At 46.7% G+C, this 20,431-nt stretch overlaps 1 protein-coding gene across 1 annotated transcript in view; it reads right to left on the minus strand.

The window, feature by feature from the left end:
• The window catches only part of LOC132826584 (C-type lectin LmsL-like), a 45,828-nt gene extending 26,089 nt beyond the window's left edge, over positions 1 to 19,739 (minus strand). Inside the window, exon 1 of the mRNA XM_060842542.1 lies at positions 19,623 to 19,739. Within this exon, the coding sequence (XP_060698525.1) occupies positions 19,623 to 19,739 (117 nt within the window). The remainder of the gene's footprint in view (positions 1 to 19,622) is intronic.
• Between the last annotated feature and the right edge of the window lie 692 nt (positions 19,740 to 20,431).

Raw genomic sequence — 20,431 nt, forward strand, 5'->3', positions numbered from 1 at the left:
CAAAGCTATCTTTTTGCCTTTTTGCCTTCCTGATTTCCCTCTTAAGTATATTCCCATTGCCTTTATACTGTTCTAAGGATCCACTCGATATCTCTTGTCTATACCTGACTTATGTTTCCTTCTTTATCTTAACTGAAACCTCAATTTCTCTAGTCATCCAGCATTCCTTATACCTACAGACTTTCCTTTCACCCTAATAGGAATATACTGTCTCTGGACTCTCGTTATTTCATTTCTGAAGGCTTCCTATTTTCCAACTATCCTTTTACCTGCGAACAACTGCCCCAAATCAGCTTTTGAAAGTTCTTGCTTCATACTGTCAAAATTAGCCTTCTTCCAATTTAGAAATTGAATTTTAAATCCTGTTTATCCTTTTCCATTACTATTTTAAAACTAATAGATTTATGGTCGCTAGTCCCAAAATACTCCTCCACTTTCACCCCAGAGGGAATATACTGTCTCTGGACTCTCGTTTTCTCATTTCTCAAGATTTCCCATTTTCCAGCCATCCTCTTACCTCAATCACCTGGCCTGCACAATAAGATGATCATCCCTTTCTTATTCCTCAGGTCCACCCAAATAGCTTCCCTGGATGTATTCCCAGAAACATTCACCATAAGTATAGCTGTAATGCTATCCCTTATCAAAAATGCCACTCCCCCTCCTCTCTTGCCCCCCTTTCTATCCTTCCTTCCTGTAACATTTGTATCCTGGAACATTGACATGCCAGTCCTGTCCATCCTCGAGCCACGTTTCTGGGATTGATATGATATCCTGTTCCCATGTTTCTAACCATGCCTGAATTCATCTGCCTTCCCTGTTAGGCCTCTTGTACTGAAATAATTGTGGGTTGAACTGAGAAATAAGAAAGGGATGATCACTTCGTGGGGATTGTATTATAGACCCCCTAATAGTCAGAGGGAAATTGAAAAACAGATTTATAAGGAGATCTCAGCTATCACAAAGAATAATAAGGTGGTTATGGTAGGGGATTTTAATTTTCCAAACATAGACTGGAACTGCTATAGTATTAAAGGTTTAGGTGGAAAAGAATTTGTTAAGTATGTACAGGAAAATTTTCTGATTCAATATGTGGATGTACCTACTAGAGAAGGTGCAAACTTGATTTACTGTTGGGAAATAAGACAGGGTAAGTGACTGAGATGTGAGTGGGGGAACACTTTGGGGCCAGCGACCATAATTCTATTCGTTTCAAAATAGCGATGGAAAAGGATACACCAGATCAAAAAGTTGAAGTTCTAAATTTGAGAAAGTCCAATTTTGTCAGTATTAGGCAAAAACTTTCAAAAGCTGATTGGGGGCAGATTTTCGCAGGTAAAGGGACGGCTGGAAAATGGGAAGCCTTCAGAAATGAGGCGACGAGAGTCCAAAGAAAGTGTATTCCTGTTAAGGTGAAAGGAAAGGCTGGTGGGTATAGGAAATGCTGAATGACTAAAGAAATTGAGTGTTTGGTTAAGAGAAACAAGGAAGCATATGCCAGGTATAGACAGGATAGATCGAGTGAATCCTTAGAAGAGTATAAAGGCAGTAGGCGTATACCTCAGAGGGAAATCAAGAGGGCAAAAAGAGGACATGAGATAGCTTTGGCAAATAGAGTTAAGGAGAATCCACGGGGTTTTTACAAATACATTAAGGACAAAAGTGTAACTGGGAAGAGAATAGGGCCCCTCAAAGACCAGCAAGGCAGCCTTTGTGTGGAGCCGCAGGAGATGGGGCAGATACTAAACGAATATTTTGCATCAGTGTTTACAGTGGAAAAGGACATGGAAGGTATAGAGTGTAGGGAAATAGGTGGTGATACCTTGAAAAATGTCCATATTATAGAGGAGGTAGTGCTGGATGTCTTGAAATGCATTAAAGTGGATAAATCCCCAGGATCCAATCGGTGTATCCTGGAACACTGTGGGAAGTGATTGCTGGGCCTCTTGCTGAGATATTTGTATCATCGATAGTCACAGGTGAGATGCCAGAAACCTGAAAGGTTGGCTACTACGGTGCCACTGTTTAAGAAAGGTGATAAGGGTAAGCCAGGGAACAATAGACCAATGAGCCTGACATCAGTGGTGGGCAAGTTGTTGGAGGGAATCCTGAGGGACAGGATGTACATGTATTTTGAAAGGCGAGGACTGATTAAGGATAGTTAACATGGCTTTGTGCATGGGAAATCATGTCTCACAAATTTGATTGAGTTTTTTGAGGAAGTAACAAAGAGGATTGATGAGGGCAGAGCCATAGATGTGATCCATATGGACTTCAGTGAGGTGTTTGACAAGGTTTCCCAATGGAGACTGGCTACAATTTAGACCTCATAGAATATAGGGAGAACTATCCTTTTGGATACAGAACTGGCTCAAAGGTAGAAGACAGAGAATGGTGGTGGAGGGTTGTTTTTCAGACTGGAGACATGTGACCAGTGGGATGCTACAAGTATCAGTGCTGGGTCCATAACTTTTCATCATTTATATAAATGATTTGAATGTGAGCATAAGAGGTATATTTAGTAATTTAGAGGTGACACCACAATTGGAGGTTAGTGGACAGTGAAGAAGTTCACCTCAGATTACAATTGGATCTTGATCAGATGGGCCATTGGGCTGAGAAGTGGCAGACGGAGTTTAATTTAGATAAATGTGAGGTGCTGCATTTTGGGAAAACAAATCTTAGCAGGATTTATACACTTAATGGTAAGGTCCGAGGGATTACTGATGGACAAAGAAACCTTGGAGCCTAGGTTCATAGCTCCTTGAAAGTAGAGTCGCAGGTGGATAGGATAGTGAGGAAGCTTTCCTTTATTGATCAGAGTACTGAGTACAGTAGTTGGGAGACCATTTTGCAGCTGCAAAGGGCATTGGTTAGGCCACTGTTGGAATATTGCAAGCAATTCTGGTCTCCTTCCTATCGGAAGGATGTTGCGAAACTTGAAAGGGTTCAGAAAAGATTTACAAGGATGTTACCAGGGTTGGAGGATTTGAGCTATTGGGAGAGTTTGAATAGGCTGGGGCTGTTTTCCCTGGAGCATTGGAGATTGAGGGGTGACCTTATAGAGGCTTATAAACCTTGATAAGGTAACCCCTTATAAGGTGTGGTTGTCAGTGCAGGGTGTACGGGTTGGAGCAGTGTGTAGGAGTTGGGGGCAGCATGTAGGGTCATGGGCAGGGTGTGGTGGTCGGGGCAGAGGTTGGGTGTGGGGGCCGGGGGCAGGGTGTGGGGGGTCGGGGACAGAGTGTGGGGGTCAGGGACAGGGAGTAGGGGTTGGGGCATGGTGTGAGAGTCAGAGGCAGGGTGAGGGGTCAGGGGCAGGGTGTGGGTTTTGGGGTCAGGGTGTGGGGGTCGGGGGCAGGGTGTGGGGTTCAAGGGCAGGGTGAGGTGATCGGGGGCAGGGTGTGGGAGTCGCGGGTAGGGAGTGGGGTCGGAGGCAGGGAGTGGGGGTCGGGGCAGGGTGTGGGGGCCGGGGGCAGGGTGTGGGGGTTGGGGCAGGGTGTGGGGATCGGGGCAGGGTGTGGGTGTCGGGGCAAGGTGTGGGGGTCAGGGGCAGGGTGTGGGTGTCAGGGCAGGGTGTGGGTGTCAGGGGCAGGGTGTGGGTGTCAGGGGCAGGGTGTGGGTGTCGGGGCAGGCTGAGGGGATCGGGGGCAGGGTGTGGGGTTCGTGGACAGGGTGTGGGTGTCGGGGGCAGGGTGTGGGTGTCAGGGCAGGGTGAGGTGTTCGGGGGCAGGGTGTGGGGTTCGGGGGCAGGGTGTGGGTGTCGGGGGCAGGGTGTGGGTGTCAGGGCAGGATATGGGGCTGGGGGCAGGGTGTAGGGCCGGAGGCAGGGTGAGGGGATCCGGGCAGGATGTGGGAGTCAGGGGCAGGGTGTGGGTTTCGGGGGCAGGGTGTGGGGGTCGGGGGCAGGGTGTGGGGGCCGGGGGCAGGGTGTGGGTGTCGGGGTCAGGATGTGGGGGTCGGGGGCAAGGTGTGGGTGTAGGGGTCAGAGTGTGAGTGTCGGGGCAGGGTGAGGTGATCAGGGGCAGGATGTGGGAGTTGGGGGCAGGGTGTGGGGTCGGGGGCAGGGAGTGGGGGTCGGGGCAGGGTGTGGGGGTCGGGGGCAGGGTGTGGGGGTCGGGGGCAGGGTGTGGGGGTCGGGGGCAGGGTGTGGGGTTTGGGGGCAGTGTGTGGGTGTCGGGGGCAAGGTGTGGGAGTCAGGGGCAGGGTGTGGGGTTTGGGGCAAGGTGTGGGGTTCGAGGGCAGGGTGTGGGGATCGGGGACAGGATGTGGGAGTCGGGAGCAGGGTGTGGGGTTTGGGGGCAGTGTGTGGGTGTCGGGGGCAGGGTGTGGGAGTCAGGGGCAGGGTGTGGGGGTCGGGGGCAGGGTGTGGGGCCAGGGGCAGGGTGAGGGGATCGGGGCAGGGTATGGGGGTTGGGGGCAGGGTGTGGGTGTCGGGGCAGGGTGTGGGGGTCGGGGGCAGGGTGTGGGGCCAGGGGCAGGGTGAGGGGATCGGGGCAGGGTATGGGGGTTGGGAGCAGGGTGTGGGTGTCGGGGCAGGGTGAGGGTTTCGGGGGCAGGGTGAGGGGATCGGGGGCAGGATGTGGGAGTTGGGGGTAGGGTGTGGGGGTCAGAGGCAAGGTGTGGGGGTCGGGGGCAGGGTGTGGGTGTCAGGGGCAGGGTGTGGGGTTGGGGGCAGGGTGTGGGGTTCCAGGCAAGGTGTGGGTTCGGGGGCAGGGTGAGGGGATCAGGGGCAGGGTGTGGGGGTCGGGGCAGGGCGTGGGTGTCGAGGCAGTGTGTGGGGGTTCAGGGGCAAGGTGTGGGTGTCGGGGGCAGGGTGTGGGGTTCGGGGGCAGGGCGTGGGTATTGGGGCAGGGATTGGGGGTCGGAGGCAGGGAGTGGGGGTCGGGGCAGGGTGTGGGGGTCGGGGGCAGGGTGTGGGGGTCGGAGGCAGGGTGTGGAGTCGGGGGCAGGGTGTGGGGGTCGGGGGCAGGGTGTGGAGTCGGGGGCAGGGTGTGGAGTCGGGGGCAGGGTGTGGGTGTTGGGGCAAGGTGTGGGGGTCGGGGGCAGGGTGTGGAGGTCGGGGCAGGGTGTGGGTGTTGGGGCAAGGTGTGGGGGTCGGGGGCAGGGTGTGGATGTCAGGGGCAGGGTGTGGGTGTCAGGGGCAGGGTGTGGGTGTCAGGTGCAGGGTGTGGGAGTCGGGGCAGGGTGTGGGGGTCGAGGCAGTGTGTGGGGGTTCAGGGGCAAGGTGTGGGTGTCGGGGGCAGGGTGTGAGGGAGAGGAGCAGGGTCTGGGGGTCGGGGCAGGGTGTGGGGGTCGGGGGCAGGGTATAGTGGTAGGGGCAGGGTGTGGGATCAGGACAGTGTGTGGGGTCTGGGGGAAGGGTGCCAGAGCTGGTCCCTGTGATCTCTGACCCTGACCCTACACAGAGATGTTTCAGTTTGAGGAAGGAAGCTGTCCATGAGCCCGGGTCTGGGCCCAGTTTGAAGCCGATTTTGAGTTTCATACGATTATAATGTCTAGGTCTTGGAGTTGGGAGTGAAATTGTTGTTGACTGTGAGATGAGTGTCTTATTTAACTGTATTCAACAAAATCTGGTCTTAATCATTAACTCAATATTCTGGTCCTGCTGACAAATTTGGATTATGTAAACAGTGTAGTTTGAAGGGATTAATTTGAATCATTTAATTAGCCAAGCTTACCAAATTTACAGTTATTTAGGCAGACACATGAATAGGTAGGGAATAGAGGAAACCTCCCATTCCTAGGCAGATGGGGTGAGTTTAGAATGGTACCATGGACATCACAGAACTGGTGAGCTGTTGGGCCAGTTCCTGTGCAATGTTGTTCTGTTCTGTGTTTACATTCAAATGTTGTACTTTCCACTTAGAGCTGTAGCAGGTAAATAAAGTGGGATAATTTATTTAGCAGGAGAATCGACATTTCAGGCACAAGCCCTTCTTCAGGAGAAGGGCTCATGCCTGAAACGTTTATTCTCCTGCTCCTTGGATGCTGTCTCATCAGCTGCGCTTTTCCAGCAACACATTTATCAGCTCTGATCTCCAGCATCTGCAGTCCTCACTTTCTCCTAATTTATTTAGCATCTTTAGTGGTCAGGATTTCCATGATATTTAATTTTTAACATTGCTTTGGAAATGTCATAAATATGTTGAATAGAATAATGATTAGAAATAGTAAATCGCTGTGTGTGCATTGCATTATTTCTCCACACTTTGAGTCGAATTTTATAATAGGGGAAAATACCCATGTTTATGTAAAAGTAAAATGAATGCCTGTATTTGTGTTTCATAGGATAATTAATAAATTCCAGGATAGCAATCCATATCAGTGCAATCGGATTTCATAGGTTTAATTTTAACCTCTCATACATCAATTTGCATTGCATTTACAGGGAAGGGATGTGGCCTTATTTTCCTCTTGAGTCTCAGTCATCAAATACATCTGTTCTAATTGATATCCTCCTCCATTTCCAGGAAGTAAGCTTACTGAGATTCCACACCTGCACTCCAATACTTAGTTTCATCAATACTCCTTGTCTCCATCGTACATTCAGCTTCAGCCTCAGCAACTTGTTGGTTTTTTAAAGAAGGAACAAAGAGGAGTGATGAGGGCAGAATGATGGGTGTTGTCTATATAGACTTCAGTGAGACGTTCAACAAGGTTCCTCATGGAGGACTGGTTAGCAAGTTTAGATCACAAGGAATACGGGGAGAACTAACCATTTGGAGGTGGAACTGGCTTGAAGGTAGAAGACAGGAGATGGTGGTGGAAGGTTGCTTTTCAGACTTGGAGGCCTCTGACCAATGGTGGGCCAGAAGGATCGTTGCTGGGCCATACTTTTCATCATTTACATAAGTGATTTGGATGTGAACATAGGAGGTATGGTGAGTAAGTTTGCAGACAACACCAAAATTTTAAGGGTAGTGGACAGCAAAGAAGATTACCTCAGAGTTCAACGGGAGCTTGATCAGTTGGGCCAATGGGCCAAAGAGTGGCAAATGGAGTTGAGTTTAGATAAATGTGAGGCACTGCATTTTGGAAAGACAAATCAGGCCAGCACTTATCAACTTAATGGTAAGGTCCTGGGAAGTGTTGCTGAACAAAGAGACCTTGGAGTATAGGTTTATACTTCCTTGAAAGTGGAGTCACAGGTTGATAGGATAGTGAAGAAGGCATTTAGTATGCTTTCCTTTATTTGTCATAGCATTGAGTATCAGTGTTGGGTGTCATGTTACAGTTATACAGGACATTGGTTCGGCCACATTTGGAATATTGCATTCAGTTCTGGTCTCTCTGCCATAGGAAGGATGTTGTGAAACTTGAAAGGATTCCAAAAGGATTTACAAGGATGTTGCCAAGTTTGGAGGGTTTGAGCTATAGGGAGAGGCTGAATAGGCTGGGGCTACTTTCCCTGGAGTGTCAGAGGCTAAGGAGTGACCTCATAGAGGTTTATAAAATCATGAGGGGCATCGGTAGGGTGAATAAAAAGGCCTTTCCCCAGGACTGGAGGGGGCAAAGCTAAACAGCATAGTTTTAAGGTGAGAGGGGAAAGATTTAAAAGGGACATAAGGAGGAACTTTTTCACACAGAGGGTGGTTCGTGTATGAAATGAGCTGCTGGAGGAGGTGGTGGAGGCTGGTACAATTACAATATTTAAAAGCACTTGGATGGGTATACGAATAGGAAGGATTTAGAGGAATATGGGCCAAATGCAGCAAATGGGGCTAGATTAATTTAGAATATCTGGTTGGCAAGGAGGAGTTCAACTGAAGGCTCTGTTTCTGTGCTGTACAGTTCAGTGACTCTATGAGTATAATATACCACATCAGCTCAGTGAGCAGTATGTCACATCAAAATGGAATACTTACTGCACTCTGAAACCTTTCCCATCCCAGATTGACATCAATCTTTCAACTTCCCAGTGCATTCAGGACAGATTATCATCAACCTTCCCTGAGAGATGATGAAGTGGGTGGTGTCTCGAACGTATGTGGGGAGTTCCTGGACTAGGGAGGATAGGATAGTGTCAAGGTAGGTAGAGATGAGTTCAGTGGGGCAGGAGCATGCTGAGTCAATGGGTTGGCCAGGGTGGTCAGGCTTGTGGATCTTGGGAAGGAGGTAGAACCGGGCAGTGTAGCGTTCCCGCACTATGAGGTTAGCAGCTGTAGGTGGGAGATCTCCTGAGGTGATGAGGCTCTGTATGGTCTGGGAGATGATGGTTTGGTGATGGGGGGGTAGGGTCATGGTTGAGGGGGCAGTAGGAAGAGGTGTCCTCGAGTTGGTGTTTGGCTTCAACGGTGTAGAGGTCAGTGCACCAGACTACCACTGCGCCCCCTTTATCCACCGGCTTAATGGTGAGGTTGGGATTGGAGCAGAGGGATTGGAGGGCTGTGCATTGTGACGGTGAGAGGTTGGAGTGGGGGAGGGGGATAGACAGGTTGAGGCGGTTAATGTCCCGACGGCAGTTGGAAATGAAGAGGTCGAGTGCAGGTAATAGGCCAGCACGGGGCGTTCAGGTGGATGCAGTGTGTTGGAGGTGGGCGAAGGGGTCCTCGGAAGGTGGACAGGAATCCTGATTGTGAAAGTAAGCTCAGAGGTGGAGGCGACGGAAGAATTGTTCGATGTCATGGAGTGTGTTAAATTCATTGATGCATGGACAGAGGGGGATGAAGGTGAGTCCTTTGCTGAGGACTGATCATTCATCCTCAGTGAGGGGAAGGTCTGGAAGGATGATGAAAACTCGGCAGGGCTGGGAGCTGGGATCTGGTGTGGGTGTGGAGCTGGGAGTGGGGTCGGAGCCAGTAACTGGAGTGGGTGTGATGGTGGGGGGAGTGGGAGTGGAGTTAGGAGCAGGGGTAGTGTTCCTCTCGGGGTTCTGGGGGTGGGAATAGTGACAGTGGGGTCTGTGGGGGCGTGTCAGCAGAATGCAGGTGAATGGTGCTGGTGGGAGCGGAAGTGGTGATGACCACGGCAGTAGTGGTGGAGGAATTCACTGAGCGTGTGGCATCAGCGATGATGTGAGGGGCGGAAGTGGCTGTGGGAGTGGCCATGATGGGGGCGGAAGTGACATCACCCATCAGCGTGGGGGTGGTAGCTGCATCAGCCACATGGTTAATGGTGTCCGAGTCGTTTCTGAGGCCAGGGGAATCTTCTGGAATGTTTGAGGAGCGCTGGTTATGGAGGTGGGTGGATAAAAGTTTGCTGTACTTACAGTTTTTGATGTTTGAGATGGAATTGAAATACTGTTTGTTGAGAGTATGAATTCTCCTGAGGATGTAGTACAGAGTGGGTCCTTTGCAATTCTGAGAGAGTGTGGCCATCAGCTGAGGCAGGGCTGACTGTACAGAGGTTAGGTGCCTGCGCATTGCTTCGTGTGTGGAGCGGAGGATCTTGAAGGAGAACCGTTGCTGGTGTTTTTGAATCTGTAGTCTGTACTGTTTGTCCTGTTCGGGTCCGAACTCTGCTGGTTTAAAGGTGGTCCGGAGTCCGTGTGGGATGAGTTGGTTACAGAGGCAGGCACTGAGGAAGCAAATGTGGCTGTGGTAGCGAGTTTGTTTCACAACATGGTTGAAGAGCTTCAGGGCAGAGGAAATGACCTGGGAGTTTCAGTGGGAGAGGGACTCCCTGAGATTCTTGTAGAGAGAGGAGGAAAACTTCTTCAAGGCAGGCATCCTTGCAAGAGGATTCACAGTAGGGTCAAAATCAATGAGGTAGAAACAATGACTGCAGATGCTGGAAACCAGATTCTGGATCTGTGGTGCTGGAAGAGCACAGCAGTTCAGGCAGCATCCAAAGTGCAGTGAAATCGATGTTTCGGGCAAAAGCCCTTCATCAGGAATAAAGGCAGTGAGCCTGAAGGGTGCAGGCTCACTGCCTTTATTCCAGATGAAGGACCTTTGCCCGAAACGTCGATTTCGCTGCACTTTGGATTTTTTTCAGTAGAGCATCAGGGGCTGAGAGAGGACCTGACCGAAGTTTTGAATATTATGAGAGGCATGGATAGGGAGGATAGTCGGAATCTTGCTCCCAGGGTGTAAATGTCAAATGGTAGGTGGAATAAGTTGAAGGTGAGGGGGAAAAGTTTAAAGGATATGGTCCAAGGTCAAAAGAGTGTCTGGTCACTTTAAGATAAAAAGGGTTTTCTAAATTTAAAGTACAGCCCCAGCTGCTAGTTTACAGACAGGCTTTTCCAAAATACATACATGTAACTATCAGCTGTTCAATGGATACCTGAGTTTTGTTTGCAGTTTTGACAACAATTTGAATTTAACCATTTAATTTAAATTACGCCGAGGATGCTAAACCCAATTGAATTTGACTTTATTGTATTGACAACATCAGACCAATGAGAAGGTATGATGTTGGGGGGTATAAAATACCAGGGAATTTTGAAAATTGGTCAAAGCAACTGACAGAGAGCAACCATCATCTGAAGAAATGAACATCTTGCTCTCAAAGATGTCTCAGAAAGCACAATCTATCAGAAGGTATCTTTTCCTGGAAAAGCAGTAGAAAGTAAGAAGACAACTCAGGGAGAAGACAGCAGAATAGGAAGGACAGAAGGAAGTAACTGTTTCTGATGGCTGGAGGGAAGACAGCGTAAGGGTCTGTTTGGACTTGGGATTAAATTAATGTAATGTTTAATAATTGTGTTATTGGAGCAACAGTTTGATAGAGTTGGTATCGGACAGTAATTAGTTAAGAAAAAGGTGAGGCTTGGATCTGTTACAAGTTTTTGTTTAGTGTTCACTGTTAAAGTTAGGAAAATAAATTGCTATTTTTCTTTAAACAGTGGAAATTAGGAGGTCTCTTTCACTCCTCACACTCCAGCAGATTACAAAGTGAGGCAAGTTTTTCTGGGTGTTTTAGTTTAATTAGCAGAGGGGTTTGTCTTCCACATCGTAACAGATATGTGAAAGACAAAGTTTTTTTTAATACAGAGCGTGGTCGGTGACTGGAATGCATTGCCAGAACAAGTGGTGGGTACAGCTATGATAGCTACATTTCAGAAATATTTAGACAGACACATGTACAGGTGGGGAATAAAGGGAGACAGGCCATATGCAGGCAGATGGGATTACTTCAAAATGCCACCATGATCTGCGCAGAAATGCTCAAGGTGAAAATGTCAAATACGAGGTGGCATAGGTTTAAGCTGAGGTGGGAAAGTTTTAAAGGATCTGTGCAAGGCATACTTTTTATAGAGGGGACAGTCGGCAGCTAGAACACACTGCCAGGGAAAGTCACAGATATGTGTTAGAGCTATTGAGACAGACGCACGAGCAGGCTGGAGATAGAGGAATCCTCCCATATACAGGCAGATGGGATGCATTTAGAATGGTACCATGGTCATCACAGAGCTGGTGAGCTGATGGGCCAGTTCCTGTGCTGTATCGTGGACTCAAATGTTGTACTTTCCACTTGGAGCTGTAGAAGATAAATTTATTAAGAGTCTTTCGTTGTTCGGATTTCCATGATATTTTATTTTTAGCATTGTTTTTGGATAAGTCATAAATATGTTAGATAGATTGATGATCAGAAATGGTAAATCTTTGCAATGGTACCATGGTCATCACAGAGCTGGTGAGCTGATGGGCCAGTTCCTGTGCTGTATTGTGGACTCAAATGTTGTACTTTCCACTTGGAGCTGTAGCAGGTACATGAAGTGGGATAATTTATTAAGAGTTTTTTGTTGTTAGGGTTTCCATGATATTTTATTTTGAGCATTGTTTTTGGAAATGTCATAAATATGTTAGATAGATTGATGATCAGAAATAGTAAATCTTTGCAAAGGCATTGCATTTCTTATCCACACTTTTGAGTGAAATTTTATAATGGGAAAAAGCAATGTGTCCATAAAAGAAAAATTAATGCCAATACAGCAAATTTTCACCATTAACCTGGTGGAGAAACATAATTGAATATGTTCAGTGTAAAAATGTAGCCAGCAATAAACTGTCTTTTTAAAAATCATTTCAAGTTGCACTGCCGAAGGCTGGCTCCTGGTGGTCATCTTGCTTCCATACACTGGGAAGAGCAGAATCGTATTATTGCAAAGAAATTCTCTCAAAGAGAACAAACATGGATCGGCTTCAACGATATCAACAAGGTAACGTTGTTGGTCTTGTTGCATCACATTATTTAGGGGAAGCAAACGATATATTTTTCAGTGTGAACTTATATCTCCACAGGAGAACTCTTTCCTACTGGACTGATGGATCTTCTTCAGATTTTATTCGTTGTAACTATCGTGGTAAAGAACTCTGTGCATTTCGTTGGTAAGTCAATGCTGTCAAATGTCTAAGGAAAAGGCAAATAGATCCATGAATGAGATTCTAACTGGACTCCGTGTAGTTGAGTTTCTTACGACCAAGGCTATTGTTGTTCCAGTCGCAGTATTTCACCAGTCATAACATAACTGGAAAAAAATTATACTGATTTTACCAAGATGATCAATTGAAAGCCTTATCTATAGCAGGTTTTAAGCATAAAGAGCCATCAATCAGGTTTCTTAATGAATCATTGATTTATTCTCGTAACAGAACTTATCGATTGAAGTCTTCATCGATTTAACATAGTTGGTGATGTAGAAGTAGGTTATTATACTCAATGCGAACACACACACACAGAGGAAATAAAGCCCAGCTTTCTCTCTCATAGTTGGCTTTGCCCTCTTTAAGCAGACTGAGTAGGGGTTTGTGGTCCATGATTAGCATGAACTTTAGCCCACAAAAGGGATTGATGGAACTTTCTGACTCCGAATCTCCTTCGTATTCTATCTGGGTGATTTATGCTCTGCGTGAGCAAAAGACTTGGATGTGTAAGCTGTTGGGTATTTCTCACCATTGAGCCACATTAGAGCTAATACCACCCCAATGCCATATGGAGATGGTAGAATGCCAACACCTTTGAGGATAATAACTTCAACTTTACTTCATTGTAAGCTTGGGAATGTCTGAGACCATTTCTAAAGCTGACCCTGCATTAGAAGTTGATGCAACGGCACCAGGGTGTATGTCAGGTTATGTTTGAACTTTCTGTAATAAATTACCAGGTCAAGGAATGAGCTGAGTTCCTGGACAGGCATGGGAGCTGGGGTATCTTTGATCACCCTCACATTATCTTCCAATGGGTGGAACTCAAGTAGGTCACTTGGGGAACCTGGAACATTCGTGGTTCACTTGTAAGGCATCGTCCCACTTAGGAAAAACATTTAAAGGACTATGTCCATGTTCTCTCAGTGTTCCTTATTGGTTTTCCCCATTATTACAACATCTTCATGGTAAATATTGACCTGAAGTAAACCTTGCAAAATGTTCTCCATCATCCGCTGAAAATCCGCTGTAATGATTCCCCAGATGGCAGTTTTGTATACTGGTACAAAACGTTGTGGGTATTAACTGGGAATCCTCGTCAAACTGCAATTGCAATTCAGTGTGGCTCATGTCCTGCTGAAGGACAGCTTTGTGTATAAATCCTCTAACCCATGGATTGGGTATTTATTCAGCTGCGAAAATAGGGATCACCATTTCATTTAAGATCCCCAAAATGGTGCACCGACCCATCAGGCTTCAAAACTGGTAAAACCGGTGCTTCCCATTCCGTGAATTGGATCGGTTTGATGATTCCTTCAATTTCCAGCCTTCTCACTTCTGCCTCTTCTTTTGCCTATAAGGCACATGGCACTTGGCAGGCCTTGCAGAATCTCAGAACTGATGGATGGTCAACATGCAAGGTGGCCTGGGTTCCTCAGATAGTCCCTAGGCTCAGTGGCTAACTCTGCTGCCTCATAGCACCAGGGACCCGGGTTCAAATCCTGCCTCGGGTGACTCTCTGTGTGGAATTTGAATATTCTTCCCTCTGGGTGCTCTGGTTTCCTCCCACAATCCAAAGATTAGCCACGGGAAAGCAGGAGTAGGATCAGGGTGGGATGATCCTTGGAGAGTTGATATGCACTTATTGGGCCAAATGACCTGTTTCCACACTGTAGAGATTCTATGAAATTCTACGCCTTCTGAGAAGATTTCTGGACATTTAACTCAGACTTCACTCAAGCAGCTATTTTCTATTTGACAAATCTTAACCCATCCTAGATGAATCTTGAGCAGCCCCCATTAAGCTTGTGCCTGAGTCTTTTACTATAATCACTAGTAACTGAACCAGCTGCCTTTCAGAAGAGACCGAAACAGAGGCTGAACCATTAATCTGCAAAGGTTCCATCGGATAGATTCTCAGCCAAGCTGAGGTCCTGCATAAAATTCAGGGCTGGAGTCCAGAGCAAATTTGATCAAAAACTGGTTCTGCGATCACTGATGTGGGTGCACTGGTACTGACCTCCATTAGAACCAGATGAACATTTATGATTAATAGAGGTTTATCTTGATTGGTCCTAATTTAGATTTTCCAAATCAGATAGAGGCAGACTTTCCAGGATATGAACTCACCTGAATAGCTCCAAGTAACCCTCCACCTCTTGACAGGATTTGACTCCCTGATTTAAAACTATATCATCCAAAACACATTATTCAGCTTTTGTTCCTGCTTTTCCCGGTCTGTCTGGTTTACACTGGATATCAATATTCCAAGGCAATCCCAACAAAGGAAAGGACCTAATTGCCCTGTATTGAAGCAATGTACACAACAAATTGCAGCAAAACTAGGATTACTTCACAAGCTGACCCTTGTACGTATAATTGTTAGTGATCCAGATAACGTGGACCTGTCCAAGGATCAGACTGTAACATGTGATCAGCCTGCTCCATCTCAGCCTGCTCCAGCCGGTGATCCACCTCATCTTTCGCCTCGGAACACTTCAATGTGGACTTCAACAGTTTCCTCATTTCCCCTTCCCCCACCTCACCCTAGTTCCAAACTTCCAGCTCAGCACTGTCCCCATGACTTATCCGGACTTGTCCTACCTGCCTATCTCCTTTTCCACCTATCCACTCCACCCTCCTCCCTGACCTATCACCTTCATCCCCTCCCCCACTCACCCATTGTACTCTATGCTACTTTCTCCCCACACCCCACCCTCCTCTAGCTTATCTCTCCACGCTTCAGGCTCTCTGCCTTTATTCCTGATGAAGGGCTTTTGCCCGAAACGTCGATTTTGCAGCTCCTTGGATGCTGCCTGAACTGCTGTGCTCTTCCAGTACCACTAATCCAGAATCTGGCTTCCAGCATCTGCAGTCATTGTTTCCAGCCGGTGATCAGACAACTCCTGTTCCTGAGAGAGCTCGCTATCACTCTGGGGCTCATTCCCTTATACTCCATTTCCTTGTCAGCAGCCAGTGAGATCAAACCTCGACACTGCCCTGTCTTCAGTGATTGGTCAGTTTGCTCATTGAGAAATATCACAATATTGTCATCTAACACAGTCATTCATCTTCCACTCAGTAAGACAATTGCTTGTTTTCTCTGGAAAGAGGCTTAACTCTCAACTTTAATGAACCTTGACCTCAGGCCAGTCTATTCTGGTTGTTCATGAAAGCTATTTCCTTATAATATTGGTGTTTTTTAATGGATCGTGTGGTATTTACACATCATCACCCTGTGGCTTAGGGTTACGACCAATGCTCTAAATAAAGTAATGGGGAAAATGACAAGATGATTGATACTCTTAAAAACACAGAAGGAACCAATCACACAAATAGTTGTCTGATTTACCAAACTCTTTTCTTTTCTCCAGCATGGAAACCTGATTGGAACGATCTGCCTTGTGATTCAAAATTGTGTTTCCTTTGCTCCTACAAACTGCCGTCTCCCTGCTACGAGTGAAAGAGTCTATCGCTGCTCCATGGATCCTGTCTGGGAGTGAATGTAGTGCCTCAATCTGCTTGTAGTTGCGGTCACAGCCAATGATGACTGTACTGACTTAGTTTCTCAGCCAAGAATAAAAATTGCATCATGAGTTGTGTGTTTGTTACTGTGAGTCTAGTTTATAGCAGCCTTCCTGTCCCACTGATGCTTTCTACTCATCTGTCCTTTCAATGCTATACTGGGGAGGAGACAGCAGAACAGGGACATGGATAGTTTATAATTCATTTCTGCAAAGGAAGGATTAGAGTCACAGAGACACAGAGATGTACAGCACAGAAACAGACCCTTCAGTATCAACTCATCAATGTCCACAAGATATTCGAAAATGATCGAGTCCCTTCTTATCCACATACCCATCCAGCTGCCTGTTAAATGTTGTAATTACACCGGCCTCCACCGCCCCTTCTGGCAGTGTATTCCATAAACACATCCATCTCTGCGGGAAAACATAGCCCCTTAGATTCTTTTAAAATCTTTCTCTCTCACCTTAAACCTCTGCCCTCTAATTCTGGTCTCTGCTACCCTGGGGAAAAGACCATAACTGTTCACCCTACCCACACCCCACATGATTTTACAAACATCAATGAGGGCATACCTCAGCCTCCAACGCTCCAGGGAAAATAGTCCCAGCCTATTCAGACACTCCCTATAGCTCACACCCTCCAAATCTGGCAACCTCCTTGTAAATCTTTTCTGAACCAGCTCAAGATTCACAGCATCTTTCCTGTAATAGGGAGACAAGAGTTGAACATAGTATTCCAAGAGTGGCCTAACCAATGCCCTGTACTCAATGTACTGACCAATAAGGACAAGTTTACCAAACACCTTCATTGCCCTGTTAACCTGCAACTCCACTTTCAAAGAACTATGACCCTGTACCCCAAGGTCTCTCTTTGTTCAGCAACCCTCTTCAGGACCTGAACATTAAGTGTATAAGTCTTGCCCTGATTTGCCTTTCCAAATCACAGCACCTCACATTTATCTACGTGAAACTCCATCTAGCACTCCTCAGCCCATTGCTCATCAGATCAAGGACCCATTGTCCTCTGAGGTAAGTTTTGCACCGTCCTCTACACTACCAATTTTGTTATCAACAACGTTATTAATCATGCGTCCTATGTTCACTTTCAAATCATTTATAAAAATGACAAAAGCATTGCACCCCACACCAATCATTGCTGCACATTTGTAGTCACCAGAGTTGAAAAATGTGATGCTGGAAAAACACAGCAGGACAGCCAGCATCCGAGGAGCAGGAGAATCGACGTTTCGGGCATAAGCCCTTCTTCAGGAATGAGGCTGGTGTGCCAGGCAGGCTGAGATGAAAGGTAGGGGGGAGGGAATTTGTGGAGGGGCACTGGGAATACGTTAAGTGGAAGGAGGTGAGAGTGAGGGTGATAGGCCGGAGAGGGGGTGGAGGCGGAGAGGTCGGGAAGAAGATTGCAGGTCAAGAGGGCAGTGCTGAATCCGGGGATTGGGACTGAGATAAGATGGGGGAAAGGGAAATGAGGAAGCTGGAGAAATCTGAGTTCATCCCGTGTGATTGGAGGGTTCCTAGGTGGAAGATGAGGTGCTCTTCCTCCAGACGTCGTGTGGTCAGGGTCTGGCAATAGATGAGGCCAAGGACCTGCAAGTCCTTGGCAGAGTGGGAGGGGGAGTTAAAGTGTTCAGCTACGGGGCGGTTGCGTTGGTTGGTGCAGGTGTCCCAGAGGTGTTCTCTGAAATGTTCCGCAAGTAGGCGGCCTGTCTCCCCAATGTAGAGGAGACCACATCGGGTGTAACGGATACAGCAAATGATGTGTGTGGAGGTGCAGGTGAATTTGCGACAGATATGGAAGGATCCATTGGGGCCTTGTAAGGAGATCGCAGTTATCTGTAAGAATGATACGGTAGTTATGGTCGGGGATTTTAACTTTCCAAACATAGACTGGGACTGCCATAGTGTTAAGGGTTGAGATGGAGAAGAATTTGTTAAGTGTGTACAGAAAACCTTTCTAATTTAGTATGTGGATGTACCTACTAGATGAATGACTGTGCAAAACTTGACCTACTCTTGGGAAATAAGGCAGGGCAGGTGACTGAGGGTCAGTGGGGGAGCACTTTGGAGCCAGCGACCATAATTCTAAAATAGTGATGGAAAAGGATAGACCAGATCTAAAAGTTGAAGTTTTAAATTGAAGGAAGACTAATTTTGACGATATTTGGCAAGAACTTTCATTAGCTGATTGGGCGCAGATGTTCTCAGATGGCTGGAAAATGGGAAGCCTTCAGAAATGAGATGACGTGGGTCCAGAGAAAGTATATTCCTGTTAGGGTGCAAGGAAAGGCTGATAGTTATAGGGAATGTTGGATGATGAAAGAAATTGAGGGTTTGGTTAAGAAAAAGAAAGAAGCATATGTCAGGTATAGACAAGATAGATCAAATGAATCCTTATAAATGTATTAGACATTAGGAGTTAACTAAAGAGGGAATTCAAAGACCAGGAAGGCAGACTTTGTGTGGAACTGCAGGAGATAGGGGATATACAAAACAAGTATTTTGCATCAGTGTTTACCATGGAAAAGGACATGAAAGGTATAGAATGTAAGGAAATAGGTGGTGATATCGTGAAAAATGTCCATATTACAGAGGAGGTAGTGCTGGATGTCTTGAAACACATAAAAGTGGATAAATCCCAAGGACCTGATCAAGTGTACCCGAGAACTCTATGGGAAGCTAGGGAGGTGGACCCCTTGCTGGACCCCTTGCTGAGATATTAGTATCATCAATAGACACAGGTGAGGTGCTGGAATACTGGAGGTTGGTTAACGTGGTGCCACTGCTTAAGGAAGGTAGTAAGGACAAGCCAGGAAACTACAGACCAGTGAGCCTGGCGGCGATGGTGGGCAAATTGATGAGGGCAGAGCAGTGGACGTGATCTATATGGACTTCAGTAAGGCGTTTGACAAGGTTCCCCATGGAAGACTGGTTAGCAAGGTTAGATCTCATGGAATACAGGGACTATCCATTTGGATACAGAACTGGCTCAAAGGTGGTGGTGGAGGGTTGCTTTTCAGTCTGGAGCCCTGTGACCAGTGGAATACCACAATGATTGGTGTTGGGACCACTACTTCTTCTACAAAGAATAATAAATTTCCCCTGGTCCTCATTTAGCAGCAGCCTGTGAGTGGAACCTGTTCTTTATAATTAGATTCAATCTCACTGTTGTTATTGCATGAAGGAAACCTCCCAACCAGGAGAGAAATGGGGGACAGATGGAGTTCCGATCCGGTATAACAATCTTGTTCATCAGATCAAATGGCAAAATATTTCACACATCCATGTGAATATTATTCACTTATACTGACTGCACTGTAAACATTCTCTCCTGGGGAGTTGATGACCTAGTGGTATTATCACTTAACTATTAACCCAGAAACCCAGAATAATGCTCCGGGAACCTGGTTCAAATGCTGCCATGGCAGATGTTGGAATTTGAATTCAATTTTTAAAAATCTGGGAATAAAGAGTTGACAGATGACCATGAAACCATTGTCAACTGTTGGAAAAACCCGTCTGGTTTGTTAATGTTCTTCAAGGAAGAAAATCTGCCATCCTTACCTGGTCTGGCCTACATGTGACTCCAGAGCCACAGCAATGTGGTTGACTTTCAACTGCTCTCTGAAATGGCCTCTCAAGCCACTCAGTTGTAAGAGTCACTAGAAAGTCAAGTGGACTGCAGCGATTCAAGAAGGCAGCTCACCACCACCTTCTCAAGGGCAAATAGGGATGGACTATGTAAATATATATATAAAAGGCTTACCGGTAGGATGGATTCTGACTGTGAGGGGGCGTGTCCTCGGCGCACGGAGGTCACGTGGTCCTCTGATGCGTGCACAGAGGATGACCACGTGGTGCTCCGAGACGCGGGCGCGGTCATGTGGTCTCCCTGTTTTGCGCTCCGGCAGAGTGCCGGGAGGTCACGTTATTGGCCATTTCGCGCCCTGGAAGTATGCGAGTCTGCCGTTTCGCGCCCAAAAGGAGGCCACGTGGTGTTCCTTTGTCTCAGAAAAGGGAAGGTCACGTGGGATCGGACATCCGGGAATGCGAGGAGGCGGGGAATGGAGTCAGAGCAACGGCCAATTAGAAGACAATTTCACTTGAGTGATGGTATGATGTTTTGTATGGTATAAAAGACTGGGTCAGGGACAGATATACGTCTTTGTTCTTTGTGAACTGACTGACTTAGTAGTTTGTCAGGGACAGAAAGGTTGAGACCCAGAGCTCTGTATACTTTATCCACTTATTGTTAGAATAAAACTAAAAGTGTGAGATTAAATATCTTTTCCTATTGCTTTATTTAAAGAGCACGCAGGACTTGGCTCACACATAAAAGAAACTAAGTTTGTAGATTGAGCCTAAAGTCCTTCAACTATCAATGCTGGCCCAGCCAGTGATGTCTAGAGAAATTGAGATTTTAATTAAGATAAAGAAGCAAACATAAGTCAGATAGAGACAAGAGATATCAAGTGAATCCTTAGAAGAGTATAAAGGCAATAGGAATATACTTAAGAGGGAAATCAGGAAGACTAAAAGGGGACATGCGATTGCTTTGGCAAATAGAGTTAGGAC

This window comes from Hemiscyllium ocellatum, chromosome 23, assembly GCF_020745735.1.
Source record: "Hemiscyllium ocellatum isolate sHemOce1 chromosome 23, sHemOce1.pat.X.cur, whole genome shotgun sequence".
In the NCBI taxonomy this organism is placed as follows: Eukaryota; Metazoa; Chordata; class Chondrichthyes; order Orectolobiformes; family Hemiscylliidae; genus Hemiscyllium; species Hemiscyllium ocellatum.